This window comes from Artemia sp. Qi Xiang Cuo, chromosome 4, assembly GCF_049724085.1.
Source record: "Artemia sp. Qi Xiang Cuo chromosome 4, ASM4972408v1, whole genome shotgun sequence".
In the NCBI taxonomy this organism is placed as follows: Eukaryota; Metazoa; Arthropoda; class Branchiopoda; order Anostraca; family Artemiidae; genus Artemia; species Artemia sp. Qi Xiang Cuo.
Genome location: NC_142797.1, coordinates 69,473,501 through 69,493,096, shown reverse-complemented (window position 1 = coordinate 69,493,096; position 19,596 = coordinate 69,473,501). Strand labels below are relative to the sequence as shown.

At 33.3% G+C, this 19,596-nt stretch overlaps 1 protein-coding gene across 1 annotated transcript in view; it reads left to right on the top strand.

Annotated features, from left to right (window-relative positions):
* The window catches only part of LOC148953370 (tetraspanin-2A-like), a 53,353-nt gene extending 34,155 nt beyond the window's left edge, over positions 1 to 19,198 (top strand). The window contains exons 3-5 of the mRNA XM_089087648.1: positions 2,062 to 2,241; positions 6,654 to 6,839; positions 16,742 to 19,198. Coding sequence (XP_088943774.1) covers positions 2,062 to 2,241; positions 6,654 to 6,839; positions 16,742 to 16,837 — 462 coding nt within the window. The 3' untranslated portion in view covers positions 16,838 to 19,198. The remainder of the gene's footprint in view (positions 1 to 2,061; positions 2,242 to 6,653; positions 6,840 to 16,741) is intronic.
* The last annotated feature ends 398 nt before the right edge of the window (positions 19,199 to 19,596 follow it).

Genomic DNA, 19,596 nt, shown 5'->3' with positions numbered 1-19,596 from the left:
AGCATTGGCGTTTGTCTTTTCGCTTCGATTTGTCCAATAGCCAAAAATACTTTCGTGTTCTGAACGTATTTATCGCGTAAAATAACTTTATTGGGTATTTTATTTGGTTATTATTAATAATAATTTCTAATTTGTTTAGTATTGTTGATTGTAACTAATTTGTGCTTTGGCAAAACAAAGGCACGTTTTGGAAAGAAAGACAAAACGAAGCTAAAAGACAAAGGCATGTTTTATCAAAAATCTCTGCCAAGCAGTCCTCAGTACTAAAAAAAAACACACAAAAAAATCTAACCTTTTGTACTGAACTCTTTTGGTTAGTTTTGTTTTGTGAATATGTTTGTGTGTTTATTTCTGTTTTTTTTTTGGCTCTGAGACGGGCTGGTAGAGGCCCGTACGTAAACTTTGGCGTTTGTCTTTTCGCTTTGTTTTGTCCAATAGCTGAAAATACCCTCGTATTCTTGGTTATTGTATTTTCTCGTTACTTTCTTTTGTCAAATGTCATGTATAGCCAGTGTGGTCTTAGAACATATTTATCGCGTAAAATAACTTTATTGGGTAGTTTGTTTGGTTATTACTAATAGTCATTTCTAATTTATTTAGTATTCTTAGTTATAACTAATATGCGTCTTGGCAAGACAAAGGTATTTTTTGGCAAGAAAGACAAAACGAAACCAAAAGACAAAGGGATGTTTTGGCAAGAATCTCTGCCAAGCCGTTTTCAGTGCTAAAAAAAAGTCTAAACTTTTGTAGTGAACTCTTTTGGTTAGTTTTGTTTTGTGGGTATGTGTGTGTGTTTTTTTCTTAGCTCTGAGGACGGGTTGGCGGAGGTCCTTGCGAAACATTGGCATTTGTCTTTTCGTTTCGTTTTGTCGAATAGCCGAAAATACCCTCGTGTTCTTGGCTGTTGTATTTTCTCATTCTTTTTTTTTTGTCAAAAGTTATGTATAGCCAGTGTGGTCTTAGAACGTATTTATCACGTAAACTAACTTTATTGGGGGGTTTATTTGGTTATTGTTAATAATCGTTTCTAATTTGTTTAGTATTGTTAATTAAAACTAATTTGTGTTTTGGCAAAACAATGGCATGTAATGACAAGAAGGACAAAACGATGCTAAAAGACAAAGGCATGTTTTGGCAAGAATTTCTACCAAGCCATCCTCAGTGCTGAAAAAATAAACACAAGAAACCTAACCTTTTGTAGTGAACTCTTTTGGTTAGTTTTGTTTTGTGGGTATGTGTGTGTGTGTGTGTTTTTTTATTCTTTTTTTTATGCTCTGATGACAGGTTGGCGGAGGTCCTTTGGCGTTTGTCTTTTCGTTTCGTTTTGTCCCATAGCCGAAAATACCCTCGTGTTCCTTGCTATTCTATTTTCACATTCTTTTTTTTTTGTTAAATGTCATGCATAGCCAGTGTGGTTTCGGAGTGTATTTGTCGCATAAACTAATTTTATTGGGTAGTTTATTTGGTTATCATTAATAATCATTTCTAATTTGTTTAGTATTGTTAATTATAACTAATTTATGTTTTGGCAAGACAAAGGCATGTTTTGGCAAGAAAGACAAAACGAAGCTAAAAGACAAAGGCATGTTTTGGCAAGAATCTCTGCCAAGCCGTCCTCAGTGCTAAACAAACACAACAAAATGTGTGTTTTCTTTGTTTTTTTTTGGTTTTTTAGCTCTGAGGACGGCGGAGGTCCTTGCGAAACATTGATGTTTGTCTTTTCGCTTCGTCTTGTCCAATAGCCGAAAATACCCTCGGGTTCTTGGTTGTTGTATTTTCTCATTTTTTTTATCAAATGCCATGTATAGCCAGTGTGGTCTTAGAACGTATTTATCACGAAAACTAACTTTATTTGGTAGCTTATTTTGTTATTATTAATAATCTCTTTTAACTTGTTTAGTATTGTTAGTTCTATCAATTTCTTTATTTGGTTAGTATTATTAATGGTTATTAATGTGTTTGTTTCGTTAGTATTATTAAGCATTGATTGTTGATCATACTGACTAAGGTCATTTCGTGTTTTAGTGCCACACGTGTCTAAATAAATAAATTCCATTCTAGTACGGCATTCTCTGCATTATTGCTTGTATTTTTGAATTGGCTGGCGCTGCTTACATTTTGGACAATAGCACTATTTGGTCAAAGGGAACATTTTGGTTGAAAGACAGATTCTATCAGCTAATATATGAGACACAGAGGGATAACAGAGCCTATGAAATAATGAGAGTCATACAAGAGCATGTAAGTTATTATCGATCTTTTTCAACCGTCGGTTTTTAAAGACTTTAGAGAGTGAAAGAGAGCGAGAGAAGGAAATAGAGAGAGAGAGAGAAAGAGTAATTTCGTCTTGATTTTAATATCTTGTTTCAATTTTCTCTGAAAAAAACTCTTTAGAACTTTTGTTTTATTGGCTTTTGCTCATTTTTTTCAATTGAAACAGTTGTCAAATGTGAAAATTTTAGATGAAATGTGAACTTTAAGTAAGAACTTTCGACCAGTTATAGTTCTATAAGACAATTTTTGTTCTTGAAAATGCTTGTACTCTAAAGTTAGGGGTGGGGAATTTTCAATTATATAGATGAAAAATCGGGGTAATTTTGGTCTCTGTGGAGCTGAAACTGTCTGACCCCTGTTCTGTGGAAACTATTAAATATAGATCATTTTACTCCGTCATTTTACTATAAATATTTTATGCTATGTGTTGATGTAACTGTCACTGTGTTTAAATGATTGCATGACAAAGTCAATTTGATTTTGTTGTCTATAAGGAAAAAACAAATTTGGAGGAGGTATTTCTTATAACGGATTTGGCAGGATAAATTGTGTTTTTGAAAAGACGCAAAGTATTCTCCATCGCTATTCCTATTTCCGGTCTACTACCACTACTACTACTACTACTGCTACTAAAACCACTTTTCATACCACACTGCAGAAACAAGCCACCGGAGACCAGCACAGATACGCACGGTCCTCCTCCATCTAAATCTATACTAAGCTTCCCTCTTTACACCCTCACAGCTTCCTTTAAATGCAAAAGCAAGCTGAATTTAAATTATACCTTAGGATTTCTTCCCACTCCATTCGGGAACGACCTTCCTTCGTTTGGAGAAAAAGGATGATCTTCAACAATATGTCATCCGTAGATGAGGTATCCTTCGACAATCGTTCATCCGTAGATAGTATTGCAGCTATTTCAGCTTTTCTCTCAGTATAACCCTATAAAGCCAGATAAAACAATATTTTTTGTATAGCTTACTTTCTGAAATACGGTCAGTCAGGTGGGTACACAAAGAATCCAAAGATAATTCCTGTAGAAAACCTCCAACAAATTCTCTTTTTTGTTTCGAAGCTTCCCCATTTCAGAACTTTATTTGATCACTGCTAAAATTGTAGCTTCCAAACTCTAATCTTGACTGAGCTCCTACTTTACAGAATAGTAGGCTTGGGACGTAATTCCGAAGACCACCATGAACAGAGTTTCCAAAAATTTTATTTGGGGAAAAGCTGTTTCTTCGGCACAAAAAGCCTGGTAAGTTCCTTTGCAATAGATGTATAACATATGATTAACTTCTGACTCTGGAAAAAACTCATTCAAGGAGATAATATGAAAAGGGATGTGGATTCTCACAGCGATTTGATTTTTTACGAATGAATCAAGTCTACTACTAATTTTGAACCATTGCGTTGAAAGTTGTGGTGAGTAGAATCAATTTAGGATTTACTAAAGCCAATTCTACTTGAAAGAATCGAATTTGTAACTGGGAGAGGATGATCTGCTGTTTTGTAGTCTTTATTAAAGCCAATTCAACTTGAAAGGGTCAAAGTTGTAATTCGAAGATGGTGATATGCTGTTTTTTAGCCTTTATTAAAGCCAACTCAACTTGAAAGAATCTAAGTTGCAAATGGGAGATGGTGATCTGCTGTTTTACAGTCTTTATTAAAGCCAATTTCACTTTAAAGAATCAAAGTTGCAATTTGGAGATGGTGATCTGCTGTTTTATAGTCTTTATTAAAGCCGACTCTACTTGAAAGAATCGAAGTTGCAATTAGGAGATGGTGATTTGCTGTTTTATAGTCTTTATTAAAGCCAATTCCACTTGAAAGAATCAAAGTTGTAATTTGGAGATGGTGATCTTCTGTTTTATAGTCTTTATTAAAGCCAACTCAACTTGAAAAAATCAAAGTTGCAAATGGGAGATGGTGATCTGCTGTTTTACAGTCTTTATTAAAGCCAATTCCACATGAAAGAATCAAAGTTACAATTTGGAGATGATGATCTGCTGTTTTATAGTCTTTATTAAAGCCAACTCTACTTGAAAGAATCGAAGTCGCAATTAGGAGATGGTGGTTTGCTGTTTTATAGTCTTTATTAAAGCCAATTCCACTTGAAAGAATCAAAGTTGCAATTTGGATATGGTTATGTGCTGTTTTATAGTCTTTATTAAAGCCAATACTACTTGAAAGAATCGAAGTTGCAATTTGGAGATTGTGATCTGCTGTTCTATAGTCTTTATTAAAGCCAACTCTACTTGAAAGAATCGAAGTTGCAATTAGGAGATGATGATTTGCTGTTTTATAGTCTTTATTAAAGCCAATTTCACTTGAAAGAATCAAAGTTGCAATTTGGAGATGGTGATCTGATGTTTTATAGTCTTTATTAAAGCCAATACTACTTGAAAAAATCGAAGTTGCAATTAGGAGACGGTGATCTGGTGTTTTATAGTCTTTATTAAAGCCAATTCCACTTGAAAGAATCAAAGTTGCAATTTGGAAATGGTGATCTGATGTTTTATAGTCTTTATTAAAGCCATTACTACTTGAAAAAATTGAAGGTGCAATTAAGAGATGGTGGTTTGCTGTTTTATAGTCTTTATAAAAGCCAATTCCACTTGAAAGAATCAAAGTTGCAATTTGGAAATGGTGATCTGATGTTTTATAGTCTTTATTAAAGCCAATACTACTTGAAAAAATTGAAGTTGCAATTAAGAGATGGTGGTTTGCTGTTTTATAGTCTTTATAAAAGCCAATTCCACTTGAAAGAATCAAAGTTGCAATTTGGAAATGGTGATCTGATGTTTTATAGTCTTTATTAAAGCCAATACTACTTGAAAAAATTGAAGGTGCCATTAAGAGATGGTGGTTTGCTGTTTTATAGTCTTTATTAAAGCCAACTCTACTTGAAAGAATCGAAGTTGCAATCGGGAGACTGTGATTTGCTGTTTTATAGTCAAAGACTAATTTGACCGATGTGGTATGGAACTGCTAAGAAGAGACAACAGATTGCGTATAGGAAGCTATGAAGTGCTTATAGTCATAAATGAAATTGTGATTTTTTGGGACTGCTTGAGATTTTTTTCAAAAATATTAAAAAGAAAAAAGCTCTAAATGACAGGTTGGCTGTGTCAGCAAGCAATATCTTAATTGGATTCATCCACCCATTAGCTTTAAGGATATGAAAAAGAACGCGGTGTTATCTTTTTATTTTTTAGTAGGGCCAAGTTATGCCTAGATAATGAGATCATAAATGATAATGCCTGTAATGATGTAGGTTTTTCACTTGTTAATAAGGCGATGTTCTATTGTGGAAATTACCACTTCTGTGGTGGTTTGTTTGTGTTAGACACAGAGCCAAATTGTTCTTACCACCAAATATATCGGAAAACTTGTAATAAATTTTATTTGTTTTGGGGAAAAGTAATGTGGCCACAGCCTTTTACATTCTTAGAAATCAAAGTGTAAATTGTGTTGGAGTTTTCGTTTTTAGGCAAAGTATCAAAGCGTTAACCTCTATATATGGTATATTTTTCAAGTAACAATAGTTTCGGTGCCAGGAAGTAGAAAACAAACTGGGATTTAAGCAGAAACAATATATACCGTGACTTTGCGTTCTCCATTTTTTGGAAGAAATATTTTTTTAAACATAATATTTTAAGAGATTTCAGGAATTGGTAATTGCAGCGTTTAATCGATAGCCAAAAAGTTGAACGTAAGCTTTGCTCCTGAAACATTTTTTTTCAAAATACTGAACCAAAGACTTCTGCAACTCTTCACGTCAACATGGTAGCCTAACTCTAATTTTTATATTCAGTTTCAATGTTTTGAAAATGCATTATTATTTCTATTAGATTAACCTTTCCAGCAGTATTGTTAGAATATTTTAGTAGCTGTTCATAGTGTTATTTATTCAGTTTATATACGAAAAGTAAGGCAACCCTGTCGTTTTGTATGCCATTCAATATAAAACATTAATAAACTTGAATAAACCTTATACAAAGGCTGTTTTGCATTGTATAAAATTTAGGAAATCCTGGGCAAGGTTTTCATGGACTTATAGTGAAACATTTAGCATAATCATCTTTGGACTTACAATAATGTTGAAGGTTCAGTAAAATTAATACGTTTTGGTCTTAGGCTTGACGACATTGGATAGTATAGTTAATCTCTTATTCTTTTCTCCCTCGGGTATTTTGACTTCAAAAACTGGCCCACAAAAATTAACCCTGGTGATTGTTTATTTGGAAAAGGAGAATATTTGAAAAAAGAAAAAATAGATGGCGCTGACGCCTCTCATTATTAAATGCACTAGTTTAAATTTGGGGCTATTATAGGATTTAGCCTATTTATATTTCTTAAATAAGTGTGATTTACCTTAGGTCCAGTGTTGTGGCTCGTATAAGTACTATGATTACTCCGATGTGCACATTCCAATCCCAAATGAATGCAGAAACCAAATCACAGGTAATGTTCATAAATATGGATGCCATGAAATCTTCTCCCACTACCTTTCCACAAGATCAGGACCAATGGCTGGTATAGCCTTAGCACTATTCATCTTACAGGTATTTTGGTTTTTAAATCATACTTCTTTACCCTTAGTCAAGTAGGGCAAACCCAATCTTTTAAGGTTGAACTTTTCTTTCAGAAAAGTAATTCATTCTTCTTGATAACTTAGAGTGTTTATTTTGTAAAGCAGTAACTCACCAAGCGAATAAGAACGTAAAGTAGGTTCTGATAGAAGTCACACTCTCTACGAAATCTACGATAATAAGATTCGATCTCAGCAAAGTAAAGGGCAAAGTAAAGGGCAATAATCTGACAATGAATAACTTCACAAAGCAGAAATAAAGTAATCTTTTTCGGTCATTTTTGTTAATATTCCAAAATAGTTTACTTACGGGTTTTTGGCAATGGGAGAAGGTGTAAGACTTTGAGTATGCACTCCAAATAGCTCAACTATTACACAGTCTAAAGAAAATTATTCCCCTTTGATCCCTGATAATTCCTCAAGAGCTACATGACGATCAAACCAATTGAACAGCATATTCTGTTGACGGTTTCAGTGTATGCACATTCATTTGAATATTTATATTTATTTTTATTTTATTTATTATTTATAAAATGTTTATATTTATCTTATAGATAATAGCTGCCCGTCACCTGCCCATGTCTGGCCGTGGTGTTGTTAGCGTTCATAATCTCTTATGATTTCAATTCGATTAATAAAAAAGTGTGGTTCTCAGTCGTTGAACATTCCTTTCACTTTAATTTTGATTCAAACCTAATCAGCAAATAAATTTTTTAACAGAACAGAAGCTTGAGGTTTAACGTTATAGCTCCATTTTGAGAAAACAATTCAGTTGATAAAGTGTAATGGATTTATTCTTTTGTTTTTGGATTTATTTTATATTATCTCTATTTTTTATTTTTTCGCTTTGGCTGCCTGTCAACTTTTTGTAACGTCTCAGTAATCCAAGTAAACCTTTTCAAATAATTTTTACTGACACATGATTTAATTGTAAATCTCTTTAAATTTAATACCCTTTTAGCCAAGGTAAGTCTCCAGATTATTTAACTAAACTATGTCAAAGGAAATCATGCGTTAATTTTCCTGCTGGAGGAACTTAAAATCGTGTGACATTCCTGTTAGGGGCCTTTTTTTATTATAGAAAGAAGGTAAGACTCCAGAGCCTCATCATATCATCAGAGGATGTTTTAAACCTCTTGTCTCTAATCAAGCCTTATTTTATGCCTTGGTAGATTTTATAGAAGACAGGTTCATGCTACTCTTCGCTTTGGTAGAAATGGGGCATTTGTGTTTTCCCCTAGATTTTGAAAAATCGCTGGTTTTGTTGCCTATTATCATTTAAATTGGGAGACAGCATTTATTTTTTATGTTTTTAACCTGTTTTTCTTGCCCCATATTTCAAAAACTGCCCTATTTTGTTTTTTCTTTGAGGAACACCTTTACCTGGTATTCAAAAACTGTTTAGTTTAATATTCTCTCCAGCCCCACTATAAAAATATTAACTGACTAGAGTCAAATATTAACTGACCAAACATAGACAAAATAGTACTGAAAACCATTCATAAAAAAAGCCCAAATGCATTTCTGGTACTTTTTTACAATTTCAATTACTTTTCTTTTGGTTGAATGTCCTTTTTAATGCTTACTGTATCCAAAAGAACGTACTTTCATTAACCTATTATATCATGGAAATACCCACCTTTAGCAATATGTCCTTCTGATAATACATTCCCGAACTGCATTCCAGAACTGCAATACAAATGATTAAATTAGACCTATTCATGCCATTATGAACGTTAAAAAATAGGAATAAATAAAGACGGAATGGTAAAGTTCTGCCATGGGAAAATCCGTTCCGTAGATAGCTTCATTTACTACATTTGTAGTAAAGACATTGTTTGTAGTAAAGAGTACTGAGTAGAATAGCCAAGGTGTAGGGTATTTTTTTCCTGCGGTTGAAAGAGCTTGGAAGAACAGAAAGATAATTCTTAGGACCGGAATGTTTTAATAATCTTCTATAACTTCCAGAATAGGAATTCTCGAAGTTACAGTAATAAAAGTGACCAAATTTTCTAGAAAACTTCTGTAGCTTCTAGAATAAAAATTCTAGAATTTACAGCAATGGAAGCCACCAGTTATGGCTCTGAGAAGATGGCGCCTTAAAAAAATTAGAAATATATTCTGTTTTTTTTTTCAGAAGAATTATCTAAAAATAGCTTTAGGTTTTTGTGACTGTAAATCATACCATAAGCGGTATTAAAAATACTTTTCGATACAACCTTCTAGACCTATAATCAAAGAAAAGTTTCCAGATCACCAAGTCATGTTTTAAAGATGATAGATATATCAGCTGCTAAATTTTGTTCTTATATGCAATTAATTAAACGAAAAAAAAAAAAAAATAAAGTTTTTCCAAGAAAAGTAAAGAACACCATTAAACCAAAAATGAACAAAATAGAATAAAATAATCTACCAAGTGTAAAACTAGCACAAATCAGCATTGATAAATGAAAACCGAAACGAAGAGAGATTACAATAAATAACCGAGTCAAACTCAAAACAAGCAGAAATTGACATAAGTAGTGCTCAAAACCCATATGCCTTTCCATGGCCAGACCGTAATTTGAACTTTACTGAAAAAATACAAATAAATATAAATTATCAGTTTAATGTACATTTGCTGATTCTTATTCCTTAAAATGCTAATAATACTTAATTTATTAAAGTTATAAAAGTAAAAACATTTAAAATTTACTTTTTTTTTTCAGTAAAGTGCAAATTAAGTTCAGCAGTAGTTGTAGAAGTAGCAGTGTTGCCTTTTTGGTCCATTGATCATCTCCCTTGTCATTTCCTGAAAGTTCATAATTAATATACTCCCTGAGTTACACCCTTTTGACAACCCATACACGCATAACATGTTTTGATTTATTTCAACACTCCCCTTAACATTCCCTGAAAGACTAGTCTTATTGCCCTTCGTGTTTTGGGAAAGTAGAAGTCAAACATGCATACCTTTTCTCAATGATATATATTATATGTAAACAATGAACAAATTCCGTAACTTACAGCCCTTGCCCTGAGGCCTCGGGGGTGGGGGTTGACATCCCCAAACGCATAATAACTAAACCACTCAACAGTGCTGAAAAAAATAAATGTCTCAAAACTTTGTTTGGATGTTTCTTTTGGAGAATAATTGGCGCGGGGGGTGCTCTTAAATCACTCTCACTCTTAAAACGGCACTATAAATTTCAATTTAAACTCAAATGAGACCCATCTGAATTTATTACGACCACCCATTCTAAAAAAACCTTATATGCCTCCAGGGTATAACTTAAAGCTCATACTCCAAGGCTCCGATGGGTTGTGTCAACCCTGGAGGCAATATTATATGTTCTTTGGACTATTTAAACTTTCAAGCCGTGAGAGCTGTAGGAGAGGGGGAGGGGTGTTTTCCTCACAGACATAATTTCTGGACCCTTCAAATACAATGAACAAAATTGTTATCTCCAAATTTTGATTGGAGGTGTTAAGAAAATGGTGAGCGTGAAGGGGCGGGGGGAGGGCAGGCTTATGTAAAGTCACTTGACTCTTAAAAAGGGCACTATAACTCCCAATTTCAAATAATTTTAGCCCAATCTGGAGATTATACGACCACCCATTCCATAAAAACCTTATATGCCCTCGTGGAATAACTTACAACCATACCCCGAAGTTCAGTCAACCCTAGAAGCATTATTATATATGCTTTGGACTATTTTAAACAAAATCGCTGTCTCAAAATTTCAATCAGACATGTTTGATGAAAAGAGGGGTTGTCGAGGAAGGGCGGGAGGGGGGAGCTGAATGACCTCCGTCACATTGGACTCTTAAAAGAGAACAAAAAACTCAAATTTTCAACCTAATGAGCTTCTTCTCAAATTAAACAACCATCCCTTCCATGAAACCTTAAATGCCCCCGTGGCATAAATTACAACCCTCGGCCCGAGGCTCTGGTGGTTTGTGTCAAACCCAAAAACCTAGTTATATAATCTTTGGACAATTTTGAATAAAATGAGTGTCTCAAAATTTCTATTAGATGCATTCCGGGAAAATACGACGTTTGGGGGGGGAGGGGGGGGGGTAGCTGCCTTCTGATCACTTTGACTCTTAAAAAGGGCACTAGAACTTCTTATTACCAATCCAATGAGGCCCTTCGAAATTTATACGACCAATCTTTCTATAAAAACCTTATATGCCCCCAGGGCATAACTTACAACCCTTGTCCTGAGAGCTTGGGAGCGGAGGTGCCTTCCTCAAAGACATAATTTCTGGACTCTTCAACTGCAATGAGTAAAATTACTATCTTCAAATTTTTATTGGTTGTCTTAAGCCCCATGGGAAGTTTATACGACCCCCCGTTCCAAAAAAAAAACCTTACATGGCCCCAGGGCAGACTTACAACCGAATTCTCAGGGCACTGGGGGGCTGTGTCAACCCTAGAGACATTTTTATATGTTCTTTGGACTATTTTCAATCAGATTTGTTTGGTGAAAAGAGGATTAGTCAGGAGGGGAAGGGGGCTCGCTGCCCTCCATCACTTTTGACTCTTAAAAGAGAGGTAGAACTTCAATTTTCAACTGAAGGAGCTTCTTCTAAAGTTTATACAACCATTACTTCCATAAAACCTTAAATATCCCCGGAGCATAACTTACATACTTGTCCCCAGGCTGTGTGATTTTGTTTTAACCCCAAAATTCTTGTTTTACGATATTTGGACTATTTTAAATAAGGTGGCTCAAATCTCAAAATTCCTATTTGGAGAAAATACTAAGTTTTAGTGTGTGTTTTTGCGTTGGGGGGGGGGGGTATTTGCCGTCTAATCGCCTTGACTCTTAAAAAGCGAACTATAGCTTCTGATTTAAATTCCAATGAGCCCCCTCCGAAATTTATATGACCACGCTTTCTATAAAATCTTATATGCCCCTACGGCATAACGTATAACCTTTGCCCTGAGGGCTGTGGGGGGTTGTCATCCTCAAAGACATAATCTCTGGACTTTTTAACTACGTTGAAAAAAATGGCTATCTCAAAATTTTAACTGGATATGTTTGGGAAAATGATGGCAGTGGGAGGGGGGTTGGTTGCCCTCCAATGGCTTTCGATTATTAGAAAGGACACTAGCACTCCCAATCTCCAATTGAATGAACCCTTTTCAAAGCTTCTAAGACAAATCCTTTGGCACGAAGTGTCCTGGTCTAAAAGTAATATATAAATAAGTAATACACTGTGCCAACATCGTTCTTTACTTAGGCAGCGCTATTGCACTGGCTATGATCCAGCTCCAGACAAAGATAAAGTAACATCTCTTTAAGTGGGTTGGAAGACGTCATGAAAAACGATTTTAAGAAAGTGGAATCTTCATAGGAGAGAGTAAACAGGAATGCTCTTAAAAATTAGGGTTGGGAGAAGCTTGCTGAGCTGCAAAGTGCTTTGATAGTCGTAATAATAAGTCATAAAAAAATTAGTCAAACAGTTCGTGGTAACAAACTATAAGTAAGGAGCGACGCAACTCAATAGTAACTGAAACTCTTAATAATCAGAGTCTTAACAGCAATAACTGCATCCAAAGAATCTAATTTTGATGCTTATTCAAAATATTTAGAATCCGTCAAGTTTAATATTACCCGTCAAAAGTTACGAGCTTGAGAAAATTTGCCTAATTTTTGAAAAGAAGGGAAACCACCCCCAAAATATCTTAATGAAAACTTAATGAAACTTAATTAACTTAATGAAACTTAAAAAAACTTAATGAAAAGCACACCAGCAGATTGAACATATCAGTCAACCTTATCGTAGAGGTCTCAAGCTCTTATATACACAAATGTGGAATTTTGCATTACTGGGGAGGATCGTTTCACGGAGGAATTTTTCTTAGGGAGAGCAAATTTTCCATGGACGGTGAGCCGGAATTCCCAGCATTATTTAAAAAACGATCAGAAATGAAATAAAAAAAAGAAGCTGTTTAACTGAAAGTAAGGAGCAACAGCAAAAGAAGTAAGACAAACAGAAATTATTACGTATATGAGGGAGTCGTCTCCTCCTCAATACCTCGCTCCTTACGCTAAAGTTTGACTCGTCGTTCCAACTATTTAAGAATAACTTTGTAAACACAAGGGCCGGTGAATTTTTCTGACGGGGAAGGGGGTACGTGGGAGGATCTTTTCATGAAAGAATTGTTCTTGGGGAAAGCGAATTTTTCGCGGACGGAGCAGGATTTCCCCGCATTATTTAAAAGACGATCAGGAATGAAATAAAAAAAAAAAAAACTTTTTTTTAACTAAAAGTAAGAAGCAACAGTAAAACTTAAAACGAACAGAAATTATTATGTATATGAGGGGAGTAGTCCCCTCCTCAATACCTCGCCCAATACACTAAAGGTTTTTTTTAGAACTTTTGAAAAACTTTATTGTTCTAAGTAAACGGTCTTTTTGTTTCAAAAGATATTCTTAAGTAATTGGAACAAAAAGTCAAACTTTTGCGTAAAGAGCAAGGTATTGAGGAGGGGAAAATACCCCTCATATACATAGTAATTCCTGTTAGTTTCAAGTTTTAATATTTTTCCTTAATTTCAGTTGACATTTGTTTTCTTCATTGCTTTATATTTATTATATATAATAAATAAAAAGCAATAAAAAAGATGGAAATATCAGTATTATCAAACAGATTTTAAAGCAAGAGAATACGCAGGAAAAAATTATCCACATTTCATATTTTATTGGAAAAATTGTATAAATAGCTTCACATAGCTGCATGATACCAGCAGCTTCATACAATGAAACAGTTCGTGGTAACGAACTGTAAGCAAGGAGCGACCCGGCTCAATAGTAACCGAAACTCTAGAAAACGGAATTTTGATACCAATAGGTACATCAAAAGAATCAAATTTATATGCTGATTTTAAATATATAAGTTTCATCAAGTTAAGTCTTACCCATCAAAAGTTATGTGCCTGAGAAAAGTTTGCCACATTTTCAAAAAAAGGGGAAACAGACCCTAAAAGTCATAGAATTTTAATGAAAATCCCACCCTCAGCTTCATCGTATCAGAGAACCCTACAATGGAAGTTTCAAGCTCCTCTCTGCAAAAATGTTGAATTTTATATTTTTTTCCAGAAGAAGCATCACGGATGCGTGTTCATTTATTTTTTTTTTCCAGGGGTGATCGTCTCGATCTAGTAGTCCTAGAATATCGTAACAGGGCTCATTCGAACGGATATTAAAAGTTCTAATGTCCTTTTTAAGTGATCAAAACAATTGGAGGGCAACGTGGCCCCCTCTCACGCTTATTTTAACTAAAGTCACCCAATCACAATTTTGAGATGGCTATTTTGTTCAGCATAGTCGAAAATCTTATGAATATTTCTTTGAGGATGACTTAATCCCCAACAGTTCCCGGGGGAGTTATGAACTTTGCCCATTGTTTACATATAGTATTGGTTAATGGGAAGTATACAGACGTTTTCAGGAGGGTGTTTTTCGGATGGGGGGGGGGCGGGGTTGGAGATTAAGTGGGAGGATCTTTCCATGGAGGATATTTTCATGGAGGAAGGGATATTTCTATGAAGGGCTGCCGGATTTCCCAGTATTATTTAAAAAACGACCAGAAATTAAATAAATAAAAAATGTTTTTTCAACTGAAAGTAAGGAGCAACATTAAAACTTAAAACGAACAGAAATTATTACGAACAAAATTAGAACTTTAATGTAAAGAGTGAGGTATTGACTAGGGGATGAACTCCCGAATATACGTAATAAAAACATACGAAAATAGAAGTTCGATACATAAGTTAATTCGTAAGTTACGTCACGACAAAATTTCAAGAAAGCCATTTAGCCAAAACAGTAAAATTAATATGCAAATTTCGTTTTAATTATTGATGTACGATGACCCAAAATCAAAGCTGCATTAATTCAAAAACATTCAGAAATTAAATAAAAAAACAAGTTTTTTTTAACTGAAAGTAAGGAGTGACATTAAAACTTAAAACGAACATAAATTATTCCGTATATGAAAGGGGCCGTCCCCTCCTCAACCCTCGCTCTTTACGCTAAAGTTTGACTCTGTCTCACAACTTTATTTTTTAATAATAAAAAACATTAGCGTGAAGAGCGAGGCGTTGAGGAGGCCACATCCCCTTTCATATACGGAATAATTAGTCTTCGTTTTAAGTTTTAATGTCACTCCTTACTTTCAGTTAAAAAAACTTATTTTTTTATTTAATCAGTAGTAAGAGCGTCGGATACGGAGTTGTACGCAACAAACAGAGTTGCCAGGCGTACAACATGGCAGTAATACAATATTTAAATAAGAATTTTGTCTAGTGAAAGGACTTCAAAACTTTTTAGATTACTTTTTTGAAGATATTTTTGTTATATCATCGTTTTAGTTTCAAATTATTACGTATATTAGGGGGTTCGCCCCTTAGTCAATACGTCGCTCTTTACCCTAAAGTTCGAATTTTGTTCCAATTCTTTAAGAATGACCACTGAATCACAAAGGCTGTTTAATTAGAATACGTAGCTCTTTTGAAAGTACAAGAAAAACTTTAGTGTAAAGAGCGAGGTACTGACTAGTGGCCAAACCCCCTCACATACGTAATAAATTTTGTTCGTTTTAAGTTTTGATGTTGCTCCTTACTTTCGGTTGAAAAAACTTGTTTTTCAATTAATTTCTGATCGTTCTTCAAGTGATGCTGGGAAATCCAGCGCCCCCTTCATAGAACTGTCCCTTCCCCCATGAAAACATCCTCCATTGAAAGATCTTCCCACGTAATCCCCTTCCCCTGACCCCCCACCAGAAAAAATCACACCTGAAAACGTCTGTATATTTCCCACTAACCAATACTATATGTAAACAATGGGCAAAGTTCATAACTTACAGCCCTTTCCCCGGGGACTCTGGGGGACTAAGTCATCCTCAAAGACATATTTATTAGATTCTTGACAATGCTGAATAAAATGGCTATCCCAAAATTTTGATTGGGTGACACTGAGAAAACAATGAGCGTGGGAGGGGGCCTAGCTGCCCTCCAATTTTCCGGTCACTTAAAAAGGGCACTTCGGTCACTTAAAAACGGCACATTTCCTTTTGAATGAGCCCTCTCACGATATTTTAGTACCACTGGATCGATAAAATCATTCATGAAAAAAAATAAACAAATAAACACGCGATGAAACATATATTGGAAATCAGCATAAAAATCAAATTCTCTTGATGTATCTATTGGTATCAAAATTTGATTTTTTAGAGTTTCGGTTACTATTGATCCGAGTCATTCCTTACTTAAAGTTCGTTACCACGAACTGTTTGTTATTATTTATAAGTTTGTACTTTTCTTCGTAATCGAATCAAATGATTATAAAATGAGAGCCTCTGCTAGTAAATAAAAATGAATAAAGAAACATGGAAAAATGAGCATTACCAAACGAAATTCTAAGGCCCTAGAATCAGTGGAAAAACTGATTCCCTTTTCATATTTTATTGATTTTTTTTTAGATAATAGTACTGATCATGGTTGTAGTGTAGCTGTAGCCTAGTAAAGATCATACTACAGCTCTGTGAAACCAAAATTTCAAAAGCATCTTTTGAAAAAAAAAACTGACAAGTGAGAAGAATAACTTATTTACATAATATTAAATCCAGATCCAGGAATATTAACTGCTATAATTATACTAGATATTTATATATATATTATTATTATTATTTTATTATTGTTATTATAATAGTACTATTATAATGATCTAAAAAAAAACTTTTTTAGTGCACGTTTAGTAACTAGTTTTAAATAACGATACGATAAATATTTCGAGAATCAGAATCTAATTCAGATATTAGTCTCTTCTGTTATATAAAACTGTATGATTTTAAATCTTTGTCAAATTCATCTTAACTTTGTAGGTGATAGCTGCTTTCTCTGCGTTTCATATGAGGAGTTTAATAAGGAGAGTAGAAAGAGGAGAAACCAATTACAAAAGAGTTTCAAGTAAGGGGTGAGTGTATATCACCCGTCTTTGAAATGATTTGATTTTTGCACCGTGAAAATTAACGCTTTGAAACTTCTCGGTTTTGTCTTTTGCTGTATTTTTGTATATATGTTTTTTATTATGGTAACTACTGTGTCGATAATTTTGAGTCATTTATCTAATTTTTTCATTTTATTTTTGATCAGGAACTGTTTTTTTTCTGTCATTTTCTATCTGAAAATGACACAATTCGAAAGTACATAATTTCTTTGACCACACTGCTTCTCCATTTACGAAAAATAAAGAGAGAAAAACTGGTTAATTTAGGTAAGGCAGTGGAACCGAAAACGATACATAAGAGTGACAACGAAACATTAATTAATAAGAAAATCCGAATATTTGAGCTAAAACTACAAGAAAAAACAGTTAAAAAAATAAAATAAAACCATGTAAAAAAATGATAAACTAAACACACAGGAGAAAGAAACACAAAAAAAAAACACACACAAAAAAAAAACAAAAAATAAAAACAACTCAAAATCTAAACACTTCCAGCACTGCTATTTCTCACTGAACAAAACCAAAACGACCGTCTATAGTTCACAAAAGGTAATTCTCCTCTTTATAATCAGTTGGTAAATGGGATCTATTAAAATTGAAGACTATATTTATTTGAAAAAAAAGGTCACAAAACCCCAGGTCACTACCCCAGTTAAATTTACCAGGTTAATAATATTTATACTATTATTAGTATATTTTTATTAGCCTGGTAAATTAGTGTTTTCAGTATAAATATAATTGTTTATATGCTTAGTATTATTAGTAATAATGCTATTGGTATAAATGTTATTAACCTGGTAAATTACTCTTATTATTATAAATGCTATTAACCTGGTTAATTTGATCAGGAGTAGTGACCTGGGTCTTTTGATATTTTTTTCATTGTTTTTATTAATAATTTTTTTTTTTAGTTTTTTGTTCCACTGCTTTATTTCAATTAAACCCGTTTTTCTCTCTTAATCTCTCTCTTAATCGTTTTTCTCTCTCTCGTAACTCGAAATTATATATTTTTCGGGAAGGTAGAGAAAAATACTTTAAAGGATTGTTATACCTGATTATCAGCGTACATATTTCCATAACCATACGTATGACGATTTCAAAATTTCAACGTTTCAGTAAATATAATGATTAGCGATTCTACTTTAAATATTTTATTCTGTATCTTAAATAGCCGATTTAAATGAACTTGAAATACAAAATTTATTCCGTTTAATTAAAGTAAACTAAAATCTGATTTTTTTTAAAGTAATGAACCTGACGCAACCTGAAATGTATGTTTTCAGCAAGGTGATAAAACCTACTTTAAAGGACTGTAATATTACAGTGCCTGTGCATATAGACGCCGTACGATCTACATTTTATATTATGATGCAAAAGAGATAAAACTAAAAAAAATAAAAAATGATAGGATAATGAATACCTAAATTGTATTTTATTTGTTTATTTTCTTAGAAAAGTGCTCAAGACTTTTAAAATAGAAGAGGTTATGCAGGCAAAGTAGCAATGTCGATATGAGGAATATTAGGTTGAAATGGAAGATAAATTGCTAGTAAATATATTTGAAATAAAAAAAAATATTAAATCTCACCAAAGAATAAAAATAAAATTGGTATTGGCTATGTTTTTTTAAGAAATTGTTTATTTTTAATAAATATAAAGTGCTGGCACACAAGCTCAGCCAAGGGGCTTAAAATCTATGAACTTAGGACGAAACTCTCAAGAAAACTACTAAAAAAGTCCAAGTAAAGTGTAATTCCTCAGCCAAAACCATGGCAATAATTTTTTGAGAACATACTTTTGCTTAAAAATTTTCCTATACTTTCCTGTATTCTTAGAATTTTTTCTAGAAAAGTACAGATAGAATAAAGCTCCAATCCTGCTAAAGTAAAACTCTATAGTAAATCCTTATATATATTTCTAAATTATAATGAATGCAGTAGCTAGTTAGAAAACACACTTTCCAAGTTGTGTCAAATTTGAAAAATATATGCCACGTGCATAGTAATTTATTCATAGGGAAGAGAAAAACTTCAGGAAAACGAGACCTCTTCCATATATGACATGTATGTCATATATGACATGTATGACATGTACATGTATGACTAATATATGACATGTATGAAATTCAAAAACTAAGGGGTAAATCGTAAAAGCAATCGAAATTCAGGTGAGAGGGGCATAATCATTTGTAGCCCATGGGTAGGTGGCTGTTGAAAATATTTATTTCTATTAGATGTGGAGTACCTAAGAAGTTAAGTACATCTAGGACCGTGATCATTCTTTTATGTTATTTTCAGCTGTAGAACATTTTTTTCTAATATAATGAAGACTCTTATACCACAATATTGGCTGTTTTTGTTTTGTAAATGTATTTATGTATGAACTGTACTATATCATAGTATTTATCCTTAGTATTTATATATATATATATATATATATATATATATATATATATATATATATATATATATATATATATATATATATATATATATATATATATATATATATATATATATATATATATATATATATACCTAAAGTAAGGGAGTATACATTACAGAGGAGGTGGGAGGGGCAGAGGAGCTTTTTTCCCATTTAACGATCCACAAGACGGAACATATTTCAATTTTCAGTTATTTACCATTACCGTTTCCTCTGGCTTTTTATATATTCACATCAGTAAATATTATACTTCAATCGGAAGGCAACCCGTAATTAATATATAGC